The following is a 14,321-nucleotide window of genomic DNA, read 5'->3' on the forward strand; positions in this document are numbered from 1 at the left end:
TCATGCTCCCTGAACCATTCTTTCACAATTTGAGCCCAATGAACCCTGGCATTGTCATCTTGGAATATGTCTGTGCCATCAGGGAAGAAAAAATCCATTGATGGAATAACCTGTTCAGTATATTCAGGTAGTCAGCTGACCTCATTCTTTGGGCACATAACATTGCTGAACCTAGACCTGACCAACTGCAGCAATCCCAGATCATAGCACTGCTTGTACAGTAGGCACTGGGCATGATGGGTGCATCACTTCAGCCGCCTCTCTTCCTACCCTGATGCGCCCATCACTCTGGAACAGGGTAAATCTGGACTCATCAGACCACATGGCCTTCTTCCATTGCTCCAGAGTCCAATCTTTATGCTCCCTAGCAAATTAAAGATGGTTAGCCTCACTGACAATTGGTTTTCTTAAGGCTACACAGCTGTTTAGTCCCAATCCCTTGAGTTCCCTTCACATTGTGCATGTGGAAATGCTCTTACTTTCACTATTAAACACATCCCTCAGTTCTACTGTTGTTTTTCTACGATTTGATTTCACCACACGTTTAAGTGATGGCCGATCACGATCATTCAAGATTTTTTTCCGACCACATTCCTTCCTTGAAGAGGATGTTTCCCCACTGTCCTTCCACGTTTTAATAATGTGTTGGACAGTTCTTAACCTGATTTTAGTAGTTTCAGCAGTCTCCTTAAATGTTTTCTCTGCATGATGCAGGCCAATAATTTGACCCTTCTGAAACAGATTATCATCTTTTCCATGGCCGTGTCTTTCGACATGGTTGCTTAACAAATGAGAAGCTGCTAACTGCATCAGTTAGGGTTCAAATCCTGATAATGCATGTGTCTGTGGCTGATGTTTGCACGCCAGGTGGGAGTCTCTGGGCGGTTCCCAGCACGAGCACAGTGGCATTTCAAAGCAAACCAGAACGCTGGAGTCAGCGAGCTCTGCCGCGTGCCGCAGTGACAGCGCGAGCTCCCGTCGGCAGCACAGAAAAGTGCCAGTAACTTTCGTCTTGTGTCCCTGCCCATGCACATATCACATGGACTGTCCTTCGTGAGATGTTTGTTTGTTTGACCTACACCTATGTGTATAAAGTACAGCCAGAAAGACAGCTGTACTTTAACGTCATTTTCCCGCAGGAATTTTCCATATTTATTTCAGAGTACTCGCAGGACAAGCATCCTTAGGATGCTAGCTGGGACGTTAAAAAATGCTAATCTGGAGCATGTAATATAGTTGGACAAATAAAAAATGTTGATTTTTAAAATAACTTTATAGGTGTTTGTTCCCTTTCCGGCAACAAAGGAAAAAAGTTGATATATTCTAGTGTGCCGCGCTTTGGTATGGTCCGAGCCTGTCCCCCGCCCGGGAGGAATGGTACTTTCTATTCTGAGAAGGTCAAATTACTCTGCATGTCTCCCGCATTCTGCAGAAATGCGACTCCCGTCAGATTGATAGACGCCGGACCTGCGCGTTTCTTCGGTGAACCTTTCCGCGAATAGCTACGCTGGAACATGCCAGACGCGTTAATGTAAAAGTAAGTAACAATATTTCTCGGCTTTGCCCTGTTTCGCAAAGGTCCTTAGATGATGTAGCCGGTTTGCCTGGACAGCGAAAAGTCTACTACCACAACTCTTGAACGTTAATTTTGTGCTGCTGTTTTTCATTCGACAGACATTATGTATGGTGGATCTGAATGGTGCCCAGATACCGGACGGAGCGGATACACTGGGTTTTATCTATGCAACTGTACGCGATGAACCGCGATAGCGTTTCGTCAACTTTAAATGCTGCTGCAACTTGGGATAGGAACCGGTTAGTTGGACCTTTTGTTAAATTAACGTCTCAGAAATGCGCCAAGTGCATGATTACTCAGTACTGATGGTTATTCATTTCTTGTGGCTCCGAGAAGTGTCATTATAGTTAGTAATACTTTGCATATAACAGTAATGTAAATATGCGGCCGAAAAAACAAATATGGCTTCTTGACTTTTCGATAGTAATATCAATACTATTACCAACACCAACAATACTAATTAATAATAGGTGAGTAAGAAGACATTTACAGTTAATTAATTACATTAACAATTAAATTATTTAGGTTTCAAAAAAAATTTTTTTTTAATGCATGTGATCAAAGGAAGTATTACATCATGGACAGTGGTTTTGCCTGTAAATGGTTGATTAGAAGCAGGTATTAGTTGGGGTAAGCCGTCCCAGGATTCTTATAGTAGTCTGAGTCAGGTGAACTAGCTGAAAATGTTTGGTCCCGATTCTGTTTATATAGAAAAAGTGATGTGATGTTTTATCACGATGGCTCTACTTCTTCAATTCCTCAAGGTTTCTTCCTCTTTCTCGTGCTCTAGGGAGTTTTTCCTTGCCACTGTCACCCTTGGTTTGCGCACTGGGGGCTTGGACTCAGACAGTTGTAAAGCTGCTTTGTGACATCTGTTGTAAAAAGCGCTGTATACATAAATTTTGATTTGATTTACTTGTAACAATTAGCCAATTTCTAAACGCCTCCCACTAGCACAACTGTAACTAAAATTCTAATTGAAGTTGGAATATGTAACATCAGGATTAAATGGCAGCTCTCCGGTGCTTTAACGTTTAATTGAGACATAAATCAACGTCAGTGAGGATCCGTCTTCTGAAGTTGATTGAAGTGGCATGACTTAAGCAGCATTGCCTCACAGATTGCATACAGACGGCAGGCCGGTGCTCTATTATTCATATGTGAGAGTGGCTTCATAATAGTGTCGCGGCTGCCTGCGGGGCGGATGCACAGTACCACAGAACTAAGCCTGCAGGGCACAGCAATTCCTGGGGGCTTGTCTGAGCAACCCGCCTAGAGCAGAAACCCCGCCGCTGGAGTTCACAGAAGGGGAAATCCGCTTATATGTGCGAAAACAAGACTGTTCCCTTACGTGAGCATTCAGCACAAGCCACAAATTCAAAATGCGTCCCGTCGTAGATAAATATTAATATATATAAATGGAATGAGTTGGCGACAAAACAAAAGCCCGAAGTAACTGTGAATTGAGTAACGCGTACAATTCCGAAACTTCATTGTCGACTGTTAACAAAGGCGCTGGCGTCAGTGTTTCTTGAAGAGGCAGCATGCTTCAGAAGTTACACGACCTGCGCTAAACTTGTAGAGCGCCACTGCACCAAAGCCTGTACTGTCTCCTCTGCACACATTGACTCTTAAATATTTAAAGCCACTCAGGGCGGCCCAGAGTTACCTCACCGGATGTCCGATCGCTGTAACGACAGGGCTACGTGAACGGGGTAAAACGCACGGCTAATTTCAGCTCACGTTTGCAAAATAGGACAGCAGCATAGCGCGAGGGGCAACGCAAACGTGACAGTTTACCTTGTACTGAAAGGCTAAGTGCTTGCGCGCGGGCGGGCGCGCGTGTGGCGGGCCTTGAGCAGACGCTCTTTACTGCTGAAAGCACATCGCTGTCACGTGCTATACAGGTGAGACGCGTTTGCGTGTTCGGCTTAGAGTGCACCGCACCCCGTATGAGTCTTGTCTGATCAGAAAGCTTTTTCACGAGAGCACTCAACCAAGATTAGATGTAATCTGCAGTATGTCCACGAAACAACCCTGTCCTTTGTTGTGCCTGTGCTCCGGCTTTGCACAATGACTTAGTAGCAGCAAAACAAACCGCTACTTGATTTGAATGGGTTTTGATTGAATTAGGTGTAGTTTTATTTAAAGCTCAGGCTTTAAATTGCCATGCATGAACACAATAGCACACCGTACGTGTGCATATGCAATATCTGCACATGGCTCAGTTAGGACACCCCAGTGGCTGTCCTCTGTACACAGCTGTATCAGCAGTTCACCCCACAGAGTTGCATAACAAGGTAAATCTTAGTAGAGAGAGGATTTTCCCACATGAGCAGGACTGTTCATGGAAAGACGCTTTTTGAAAAGGGAACATTGTGGATTTAGGTTGCCAGATAGTTCGGTTTTAAAAGGTGCATGGAAATATTTGGATTTTAAAAAAAAAAGCAAAAAAAACCCCAAACCTTTTTTCAAAACTATTGCGATTAATCCTGCAGTGCACCTTTGTGTATGACCCCGTGTCTGCAGCATGGCTATAGACAAGTTTTTATTAGCTGTGGGTGTTCCCTGTGTTGCCACTAGTGATGGATTAGACTAGCCGTCTGATTATTGGCAGTTATTAACGACACTTTTCCGTCCTCTCTAACCTTAGTTGGTGAATTTCCTGCTGTCCTGGAGATGTCTCAGATGAGCCAGTAAACACAGTGGTTTTTGATTTGTTGTTCTATAAATTAATAATCAGGAAGCTTCTTTCCTTTTGCTTTGGTGTAGAAGAATTGGTGGTAACTAGTTGAAGTAGCCAGTTTGTTTGGGAGCAGTTTGAGAGCAGTGGAGATTGTGACTAACACCTAACAGGATGGCACTGTTTTGGGATTAGGGAGGGATTCGGATAGCTAAACTCAAGTAACCCATGCTATTGGGTCAGCACGCCTAATCCCCGTCCTGCACATAAATAGTCTTACTGGTAAGATGCGTGAGCTTGAATGAATTTGGTTGCAGATGCTGAGGATGCTGTTTGTTTTGGCACACATGCCCTATCTCTGTATAAATGCCTCAGGAGGAAACATGATCTCACTGTTTGTCACAGGAAGAGATCAACAGATTTTAAAAATTTCATGAACAGGTACTCCAATGCTGTGCGACTGCCACGGGCTGTCGGCTTTGCAGAGTCTCAACTTTCTTTTTTTTTTTTTTCCTCTTATAATAGTTGTTTGTAACAACATTTAAGATGCAGTTTGTTCTTTATAGATTTCTATTATATTAGCATTCAAGACATTGTAATGGCGTAAGTGGGGGACACACAAAATCACTGGAAACGGCAGAGGACCAGCTAAAGCAGGGGCCTCTGTAACTACACAAGTTAATTCCACCAGTAGCCAGTGACCCAAAAATGCTAATGTTGCTACTGCAGCAAACTGGTGAGGACCATTTAGCAGTGCAGGCTATGCTGAAGTATTTCAACTTTCATCATCTTTTCATCAGTATGACAGTATGTGCGCTCCACAGAAATCAAAACCCAGGATCTTGGTGTCATCAGCACCTTCCTCTACAAGGAACTACAGGTACTGACTGGCCTTAACTGTTAGATGGCTTAGCATCCTAGGACGAAGGTGTCCTTACTTTGTATAAATATTACAAACAGCTTGATGACTCCAGTGGAAGTCTGTCCATCTGTGGTACGTTTCCTTCACTAAGCAGAACCTCCCAGGCCACTCCGCTCTCTCCGCAGCACTTCCGGTGAAATCACGACCAGGAGTGGAGGTCACAGTGGAGAACAGTTGCCCCAAGAAGTGTTTGCCTCCATCAACAGAATATTAGCTGGTGGAACGAGTTGGCGAAAAGAACCCTAAACCTTGTCTCTTCATGTTGCAGGCAGTCTTACGGGGCATGGCTGAATAGCCACGACACTGCTAAGGGCTGTTTTCCACTGTTTTGCTGATGCCGTCACTCCTGAGCGTATAGTTTGGCCAGAGCCTCAGCCTGGCTAGAGGCTTATTTCCACTAAATATAGGCCGCATCCATTCCTTCCGTATGATCGAATTTAGGAAATCGGGAAACACTTCATCTCAATTCATTTCTTCCTTTAAACGAGGTAGAGTATCTTGTAATATAAGCACTCCATCAATCACCAATCTTTACAGAAGATCTCTTGGCATCTTTTGGGGTTATGAAATGGATTTAGTTTGCCTTAGTTTTCAAAAAGTAACAAACAAATGCAGAAGAATTCTGGATACTCCTTAAGTTTCATTTTGCTAAACAAATTGTGCTCTTCATATTGTCTCCAAGCATCTGTCCAGATGTTTTTCCTGCTTTTGTATTAAAGTAGCTTAATTAATTGGGAGAAAAGGATGGAAGAAATGGCTGTCTTCTCCGAAGCATGGGGGGGGGGGTTGTTTTTGAATGCATGCATGGGCACACCCAAAGATCCATTCAGTGAATCAAGGGTGCAGATGGGTTAACAGAGCTGTTAATGGTGATTGAATCAAATCCTATTTTGTGCACTCTGTTTTCAGCTAATACAGAGGGGAAACTATTCTGCAAATGTTCTGTGTTTTTGCCATCCTGTTGCCTTGTTTGCTGTCACCGGGTGTTCGCTTGACGGTTGTATTCTACCCACATCCACATACAACTGTTAAGCACATCAGCTCAGATCAGTTGCAGCCATGTTTTATCCCGCTAAAGGTCATATGGTCTTGTTACAGGAGACTTTATCTGTGCCATTTTTTTTCCTGTTTCTCATTTGCTCTGCTGGATTTCAGAAGCACTTCATTCATCTGGCTTGTTGTCAATCAAATCACCGGTTCGTTCGATCACCACCAGTCCAGCAGAGTGTTATGGCAGTGCAGATCTTCGCACAGCGGCCTGTGCAGATGCTCTCTCTGATTGATTGTCCTGGCAAATATCTACACTTGGTCTTACAGTACTGGCAGGCAACCCACCTTTCTGAGTCAGAGGTCTTGCATTGTTCCCCAGCTTGGCAGCATGTGTATGCGAAGCTGAAAAACATACCTGCCATGCCAAAAGGGAAAAGAAAAGCCGTGGATTAATGTCCGAGAGTGATGCGACGCCACTCGCCCAGCCTTCTTTTTGATGACCGGGCGTAGTGGCGGCGCCTGGAATTAGGGAGGGGGCTGGGTGCCTCTTGTCAGGGGCGTGACAGACGAGGACCTTCAGCTGCAGAAAATGAGTGGGGCGTGGCTGGGGAGCAGAGGCTGTGGATCTGTAAGGGCGAAAGCTGTCCAATGGTTTGGAGGCTTTGCTCCGTCATGCCCTCCTGCCAGGATCAGTGGGGTCTCGACCTTGCGTCGTAGCAAGGGCGGCCATAAAAAGGGAATTGCATGAGGTAGAGCGTTGACCTACAGTTAATGTTCGTGCATGTAACTGTGGTGCAACCAGAAGTACTGACCTATAACAATATTGCTTGAGGCTTTTATAATGTAATGTAATATAAAGTCAAGGAAGCAGCCTTGGTGAGCAGTTATTTCAGACTTCCATGCCTAAACAGGCCACTTTACTTCAGTACCCGAGAGTGGCCTGTAAGTGGCCTCATTGCAGCTTGAAGAATTTCCCCTGATTTGTATGCAGTACAGGTTTAAACATCGAAATGAATGTCTGTGATGCGTAATAGCACGGCACCCAAGTGAAGATTTGCTTTAAATCTACTTTACAACAAAAAATGTTTCAAACTAGCAGTCGTGATTTTGCTTACCCAAAAACCAGTCCGTCCTTTAAGCTTTGTTCAAATGTGCAGTCCTCCTGCACTTTGTTCTACCTCCCCTTAGCATCCCAAGGTGATCATCAATCTACCACTATTTATTTTATTTTTTTTTGGTTTTGTTTTGTTTTGTTTTTTTTCCCCCAGAAATTCCCAATTCTGTGTTTATTGATCACGCAGCAGGTCGCAGGCAGGAAAGAGAGCCGACAGGCAGGAGAGAGCGATGCCCTGAGGTGATAACGGGCCTCTGGGCAGGCCAATGTGAACGCGAGAGTTCAGCAACCACACCAGGCCTATGCACAGATCTGCTGTAATTGTGGGAGGAATTTCCATAATTGCTGTGGGTCTTGTGCAGGGCTAATGGGGCCTCTAATCTCTGGAAACATGGTCTACCTTTAATGTGTAAGCAGAGAGGGGAATATGGGTGCCTCCAACGGGCCTGTCTAAAATCACAATCATCCCCTGAGACCCTGAGAGAAAAACAGGGGGGAGGCAGAGTGAGACAAAGCGAGGGAGGGAGGGAGGGAGGGAGTGAGTGAGTGATGGAGTGAGACAGAACACGTTTTCAACTCGCACCCCCATCAGTCATTTGGCCAGTGATTAAAAACAGCCAAGTCCTCACTGCTGAGACCAAAATGGACAAATGGAACTGTTGACTTTCTACTTTATTCCTTATGCGTTCAGGGCAGAAAAAACAAGGATGCTTTCTTCTCTGAAGCATGAAGCATGGTCCTGTCCGTCAAATGTCCTTTCTTCTCTGAAGCATGAAGCATGGACCTGTCCGTCAAATGGAAAAGATGTTCCACGTCATGGACACATGTACGGACGCTGATCATGGACACAGCGGCAATGGTGTCTCGGCTAACCGTTGCTGTGTGGGAGCTGTGTCTGCAGGTGTGCAGGGAGTGCAGGGAGTGCTGGGTGTGTTTCACGCCCTGCCCAAGAGACACATGGAGTAGTCCTTCTGCGCGTCAGCTGCCTGGATGCTAATTGTGTTTGTCTGTGGACTTGGAGTTTGCCAAGGCAATTACACCGAGCAACAAGCCAGCCTCTCTCCCACCCAGTGGAGACACAACACCAAGTCTACTTAAGTATTTGTAACTAGTGTGTAAGATCAAGTCATTTGGGAAGGGGGGGGAAGCTTTTTTTTTTTGTAGTTTAATAATGCTCGTCTGTTCCACCTTCAGTGTTCTAGGATTTTTAATTAAATTACATGTAATTTAATTATTTAATTAGTTTGTTTGTGTGGTGGTGTAGTGTTTTGGCCTCAAGAGGCATTTTACTATAAAGAAGCAATTTCTCACATCAGCTGTTTGATGAAATTACGCTTGATGCATTAGGAACTTGCAATTCAAATGTACGCCGTGCAGATTTTTAGCGCAGTCAAGATTTTTTATTTGAATCAGCTGGTTTTTATTGTGCATTTTGCTGCTTTTTTGTAGTATCCTGTAGGGAGATGGGTTGTTGTGGTTTGTTTGTTTGTTTGTTTGTTTTTGTTTGTTTTTCAAATCCTCCAAGTTTAATTACTGTATATTTGCAGAATGGTCAGATGAGGGACGCAAATCTGTTTTTATTAGGCCAGGAAGAAAGTCCTCTGAAAATGCCCTGTTTCCCAAACACAAAGACACGCACAAATAACTTTTCACATTACAAAAGTGTATTTAAGGTACCGCCTATTTTTTAAAATGTATTTTCCCAGTTTATGCCAGGACATTACAGAAACCGGAAAAGAAATTTGAATCATGTATACTTTCCTGTCAGCACATCTCAGATTTACTAGTTTATAAAAAGATGTGGACCCCCAAAACACTGTTTTTGTGTGTTTGACCCATTTTATAACACTGGCCTACAGGAACACTGTTTTTGATGAGGTTTAGGTCATTAAATAAGGATGAAACGGCTTGTGTGTCCACCTTTTGTTTGCTTATTTTTCTCAATTCCTCCCCCCCCCCCCCCCAAAAAAAAAAAAAAAAAAATGTAATGCCTGCTCAGAATTCTTCAGGCTCTAAGGTCAGACTTGAATCATTTTAAAGCAACCACAACATCAGATCCCAACTGAGCTTGAGTGGGGACTGTCTGAGCGGCCACAAAGGAGCACGTCCTCCGAAGATAAAAAGGAGTGTCATCTATACCCTCCCGCAGTGTTGCCATGCCTTGTTCTCTTATTCGCTCATGCCCTCCCTCTCTAAGTTTTTACTCTCCTGCTCTTATTTCTGTAATCTTTATCTATTCACTCATTCCCCCTTTTGTTTCTCAATCATCTTGCCCTGGTGTGCTCTCTCTCTCTCTCTCTCTCTCTCTCTCTCTCTCTCTCTCTCTCTCTCTCTCTCACTCACACACACACACACAGTGTGGATGCATGATATGAAAATGAAGACCTCTGCACGGTTGAACCCTCTGGCGAACGGAAGTCAGCTTTAAAGCCTCTCGTCCCCAACGCTACCCACTTTCTCTCCCTCTCTTCCCAGGCATTCCCGGGGGGGGAATTACTAGTTGTACTAGTAATGACGTGGGCCAGTCCTCCCTGCGAGTGAACTAACCTCTTCAATCGCAAACACGTTATGCCCTGTATCCCAGAAGGCACTGCGTTCCAAATGAATGGAGACCTGCAGGAGAAAGTCGATCCGTGAGAGTCTGTGTTCAGTGTTTTTAATACCTTCCACTGCCTCTGTGTGTAAATGGATAGCTCTGCTAAATACCTCGGCAATCGCCAGTCATCGAGGGCAACGGCGCTGCATGCGTAGCGTCTTCTCTGCGCTAATGAAGCTGAGCTCATCTCATCAGCTGACTGCCGGTGGCATCACAAATGGGGTGTGTCGAATACAAGGAGAGCATTGAACCGTGCTGTGTGATGACCCCTTCTGTCTAGACTTGAAAAACCTTTCCCTACATCTCCTAAGTCTTAGCACATGTCTGCTGCCCTTTCTGATATTAGCAGGTGTCTGCTATGTTTTTTTTTTTTTTGGTTTTTGTTTTTTTTTTAATCTAAATGATAAGAAAGAGGGCACTTTTGATTATGATGACTTGCAATAGAGCGCATTGTAGCCCTGATCACCTACATAGTGCAATCTGTGAAAGTGCCCAGCTTGTAGCATTCAGCAATCAGCAGCTAATATTCAGCTACTGATGAAGGTTTATGGGAAACACCACTGAAGATTGGTTGTTCGCCGTGTTCCTTTTCTCAGGATATTTTTATTTCCGGATTTTATTTTGCACACCCGGTTTTGGTCCCTGGAAATGCTTTGCAGTGTTTGAATGTGCACAAAGTGAGGTCAGCCCCAACATTTGTAATGATGACTTTCCAAAAACCTTAGAGATTCAATGACTCAGACCTATATTTCATTAGGAACCAGCAGGAAAGCATTTTGGTGTTCTGACCTCTACTGAGAGTCCTCCCTGAGCTAGCAGGATCCTTCAGTTTGAATGCCCTTAAAACAAACAGTCTGGGGCTGTTTGTGGAACCCTCAAAACCCTCTCTCTTTCGAAGATGCTCTTTTTGCTTTAATGGTTCTCTCTGTCTCCTTTTTTTTTTAGGTCAGCTCCCTAAAGGGAAAAGCCTCTCCCCTTGACTTCCAGAACTGTCCACTCAGGAGCCCGGAGACATTGTCAACATGTTCAGCACCAAAAGGTGAGGCCGGCAAAGTTCGTCTTTTTTTTTTTTTTTTGGTGCTTTGTGAAGGGGGAAAGGGAAAACAACAACAATAACAACAACAAAACCTACGAGACCTCTGTGCGGGCTGTTTGGGAAAGGCTAATGCATCTGGGCTAAAGTGACAGTTGATTTGCTTTTGTTGTTGTTTTGTTGTGCAGAGATTTTATTGGCTCAAAATGAGGCAGAGTGGGTTGCATCCCGATCGTGTGCAAGTATACTGTGGCTTCAACAACATGCATTTTGGTTCTATCGAACTAAGTAGAATGACAATTATGTTAAAGCATATTATATTAAAGAAAATTAAAGTGCACTCCAACATTAAATTAAAAATAAAACACAAGTGATGTGTTAATTAACACAGTTAACAAAAAGCGAAGTTGCTCAAAATCAAATCAAACATAAGTTATTGTTTTCGTTTACAATTCACAGGGGCCTTTTTGCATGATGGTTGAATACAAAACAAATTGGCCCCAACTTGTCAGTAACATGAATTATTATTTTTCCTGGGCATAACTGCTTTGGAAAGTGGTGGGAAAGGAATGCAGACCCGGTGTTGCGTTCAATTCAAATTCATGTTCCCTTTAACAAATCGTCACCCCTTGCGCATGTTCACTGAAAAGAAATGGAGAAGTTCACAAAAGGGTTTTATGGCTGCATTTGTCAAGCCTATTGGTTTAAAATATGGCCCATTTGTCGTACAATTGTTTTCTATTTACATTGACAAATTCATTTGTTTTGTTTAGTTTATTATCTTGGTATCATGTGACAAACATAAGCATGGATGTTTTCTGATTCTGTCATTAGGAACATAAGTTTTATTTTATTGACCAAGGCAATCATATTAGTATGTGAACAATCGTTGAATGAATTAAGCAAAGCTTTAAAAGAAACACTTTACGGATTTAAGTTTAGTTAATAACTCAATTACCACAGTACACTGCCTTGTCTGTCTTCAGAGCAGATGGGTGAAAAGGAAAAAAAATGCAAGTGCAAAGCTCATTGAGAAGTAGTGTTTTTCATAAAGCCACAAGGCGGTTTGGTTGGGAGCTGAAGGTGGCATGAGCTTTGATGGAAGCAAACACCTAGTTCTCTATGCAGGAAAATGTTGTTTCATTGTGGTGTTTTGTTGTGGAGGAGATTGTTGTTGATTTCAGACTTTACTTGTACATATCCCATCATGCACAGACCGCACAGGCAGGGGGCGGGCTGTACTCCGTTGTGTGGGAGGGGAAAGTGCTTCTCATCATTTACGGATAGAAAAAGAGAAGTTACTGATCACATCTAACAGTAACCAAAATGCTCTTTTCTTCTTTGTATTCTTCTCTATTCCTTCCCAGTGTTTTTTTTTTTTTTTTTTAATTGGTCTGGTGAGCACACTGTTAACCGTGAGAGGAGCCTGTGTGGAGGGCGTGTCCTAGGATGTACTTTTCAGTTTTGTCTGGTTCAGAAAAATACCTCTTGGTACTTTCTAGTAGCTTAATATCAGTACCCATATCCATGACAGACTAGATATGTCTCTAATGAGCAAAACTCAGGTTTTTAAATTTACTTCTGACCTCAGGGAATTTCAAAAAGAAAGAAAACATGATGTAAAAACCAGATAAAGGATCATCTTTGTAGATTACAGTGAGTGCCTCAGCAGATGCACGTAACAGTAGTGCAACAAAATTTCAATGTTCTTCTGTTCACTGCACATGCTTGCGTCTGATGGTTGTCCTTCACAGCCACAGTGTCCCCTCTGTAGTCTCTTTCTCTGTGCCAGCAGGCTTTCTCTCCCCACTTACTGGATCGAACCACTCATGTTGAACATCTCACAGGCAAATTCACACTTGGTTAAATTCAGCGTATGGGAAGCATTAACGTCAGCTTCTAGAACCCCAACCGAAAAGAATTCATGTGCTCTTAACCATTACGCCACTATATCATCTAAACATGTTACACAGCCAGACCAGATTCGTCCGACAGTGCTTGTTAACCAACTTTTGAAATGGAGTTGGGACATCTCAAAGACCAAAATCCATTACTACATACTTGAGGAAATCAGGAGTCACGAAAGCAAACACTTCAAGGGAGCAAGAGTCACTTGCCAGTGACCTTTAAGTAGATATAAATTACGAACGTAATGAGGTGAACCAATTGTAACGAACGTGATGAGGTGAACCAATTGTGTATACAATATTCCATACAAGGCAAAGGAAGCAAGACAGAAACTGAATTTAATCATCTATAGTCTGTGCAGAATCGACAAATACAATCTTTGTGAAAATGCCAAGTAGGGCAAGGGGATCAAACTCTGTTTCGCTAAACCATGTTCAAGGAAGTAGGAGACTTTCTTCTTTAAGGCTTCTCTGTTAACCACGTTGGCATGATGAAGAAACTGATTAATGGGAAGGTCGTAGTACATCATGCTGCAAAACACTGCACTGAGAAGGTGAACGTTGGAATACTGATGGGAAGCTACATCTGAATAGCCAAGAAGAGACTCTATATTGTCCATCATTTCTAGGTGAGCCAGTTACATGCCTCTACCTAAAACTGGCTCTCTCACTTTATCACCTGTAACCAAATGCATTTTCCCTTTTCTGTCTTGAGTGTGAAAAGGCAGTTTCTATCACTAAGCTTATGGCCACGTATGGGCCGGAAAGCCCAGCTGTAAGAGACATGACTCAAAAACTGGAAGCAAGACCAAAATCTCATCACCAGGAGGTAAATGTCTGCTCGCCGTTTTCTCATGATAATGCTTGTTCATGGAGCCTTGGTTACTTCCAAGTGTCTCCCTGGCTAATGCCCATGCCTTACAGAGCCTCGCTCTGAATCTACTGATGTGATCTATGACACATTTCATTTTGGCTTGTCATCTGATTCCTTTAAAACCTGCAAAGGACCACAGCATAAACTAACTCGGAAGGGCTAAGGCCAAGAGATTCCTGAACTGTGCCACATGTTGCAAGTAAGAAGTGTGGACTTCAAGGTTTGATGGAATCTTTCAATAGCTCCTTGTGATGCTTCACCTTATAAGATGTTTGCCCTGGTTATAACAACATGGACAAGATGATATTATTACCAAGGTCTGTCTGAAGAACCTCAGGAAGCACATCAGTAGCAAATCAAGGCCTTAACAGCAACAGCAGTTAATTTAGTTGTCAGGAATAGCTTCAGGAAAACATGTTAACATACACATTGTAGTAAGCAGAAACGGATTCACTGGCTTTGACTTTGGTAAAGTACCCACGCAGTCCACCAACACGTGGGAGAATGGCTCAGAATGAAGAACGTGTAAATATGTCTAAAGACATGTGTTGCTACAGGAAGCGACCAGAGTATCCCCTCTCTGCGTAGAGCGGTCAGTCTCATAGCAAGTTGAGGCAGGAAAGAAG

General features: G+C 43.3%; 1 protein-coding gene across 4 annotated transcripts in view; it reads left to right on the forward strand.

Annotated features, from left to right (window-relative positions):
- The first annotated feature begins 1,392 nt into the window (after positions 1 to 1,392).
- The window catches only part of oxr1a (oxidation resistance 1a), a 108,161-nt gene continuing 95,232 nt past the window's right edge, over positions 1,393 to 14,321 (forward strand). For 3 of the 4 annotated variants that reach the window (XM_027009529.3, XM_035525886.2, XM_081715108.1), the window contains exons 1-3: positions 1,393 to 1,537; positions 1,675 to 1,815; positions 10,827 to 10,920. In XM_027009529.3, the coding sequence (XP_026865330.2) occupies positions 10,904 to 10,920 (17 nt within the window). In that variant the 5' untranslated portion in view covers positions 1,393 to 1,537; positions 1,675 to 1,815; positions 10,827 to 10,903. The remainder of the gene's footprint in view (positions 1,538 to 1,674; positions 1,816 to 10,826; positions 10,921 to 14,321) is intronic. The other variant, XM_035525883.2, reaches the window with a different exon arrangement.

This window comes from Electrophorus electricus, chromosome 1 (genome assembly GCF_041902795.1).
Source record: "Electrophorus electricus isolate QZ-2024a chromosome 1, ASM4190279v1, whole genome shotgun sequence".
Taxonomy (NCBI): Eukaryota; Metazoa; Chordata; class Actinopteri; order Gymnotiformes; family Gymnotidae; genus Electrophorus; species Electrophorus electricus.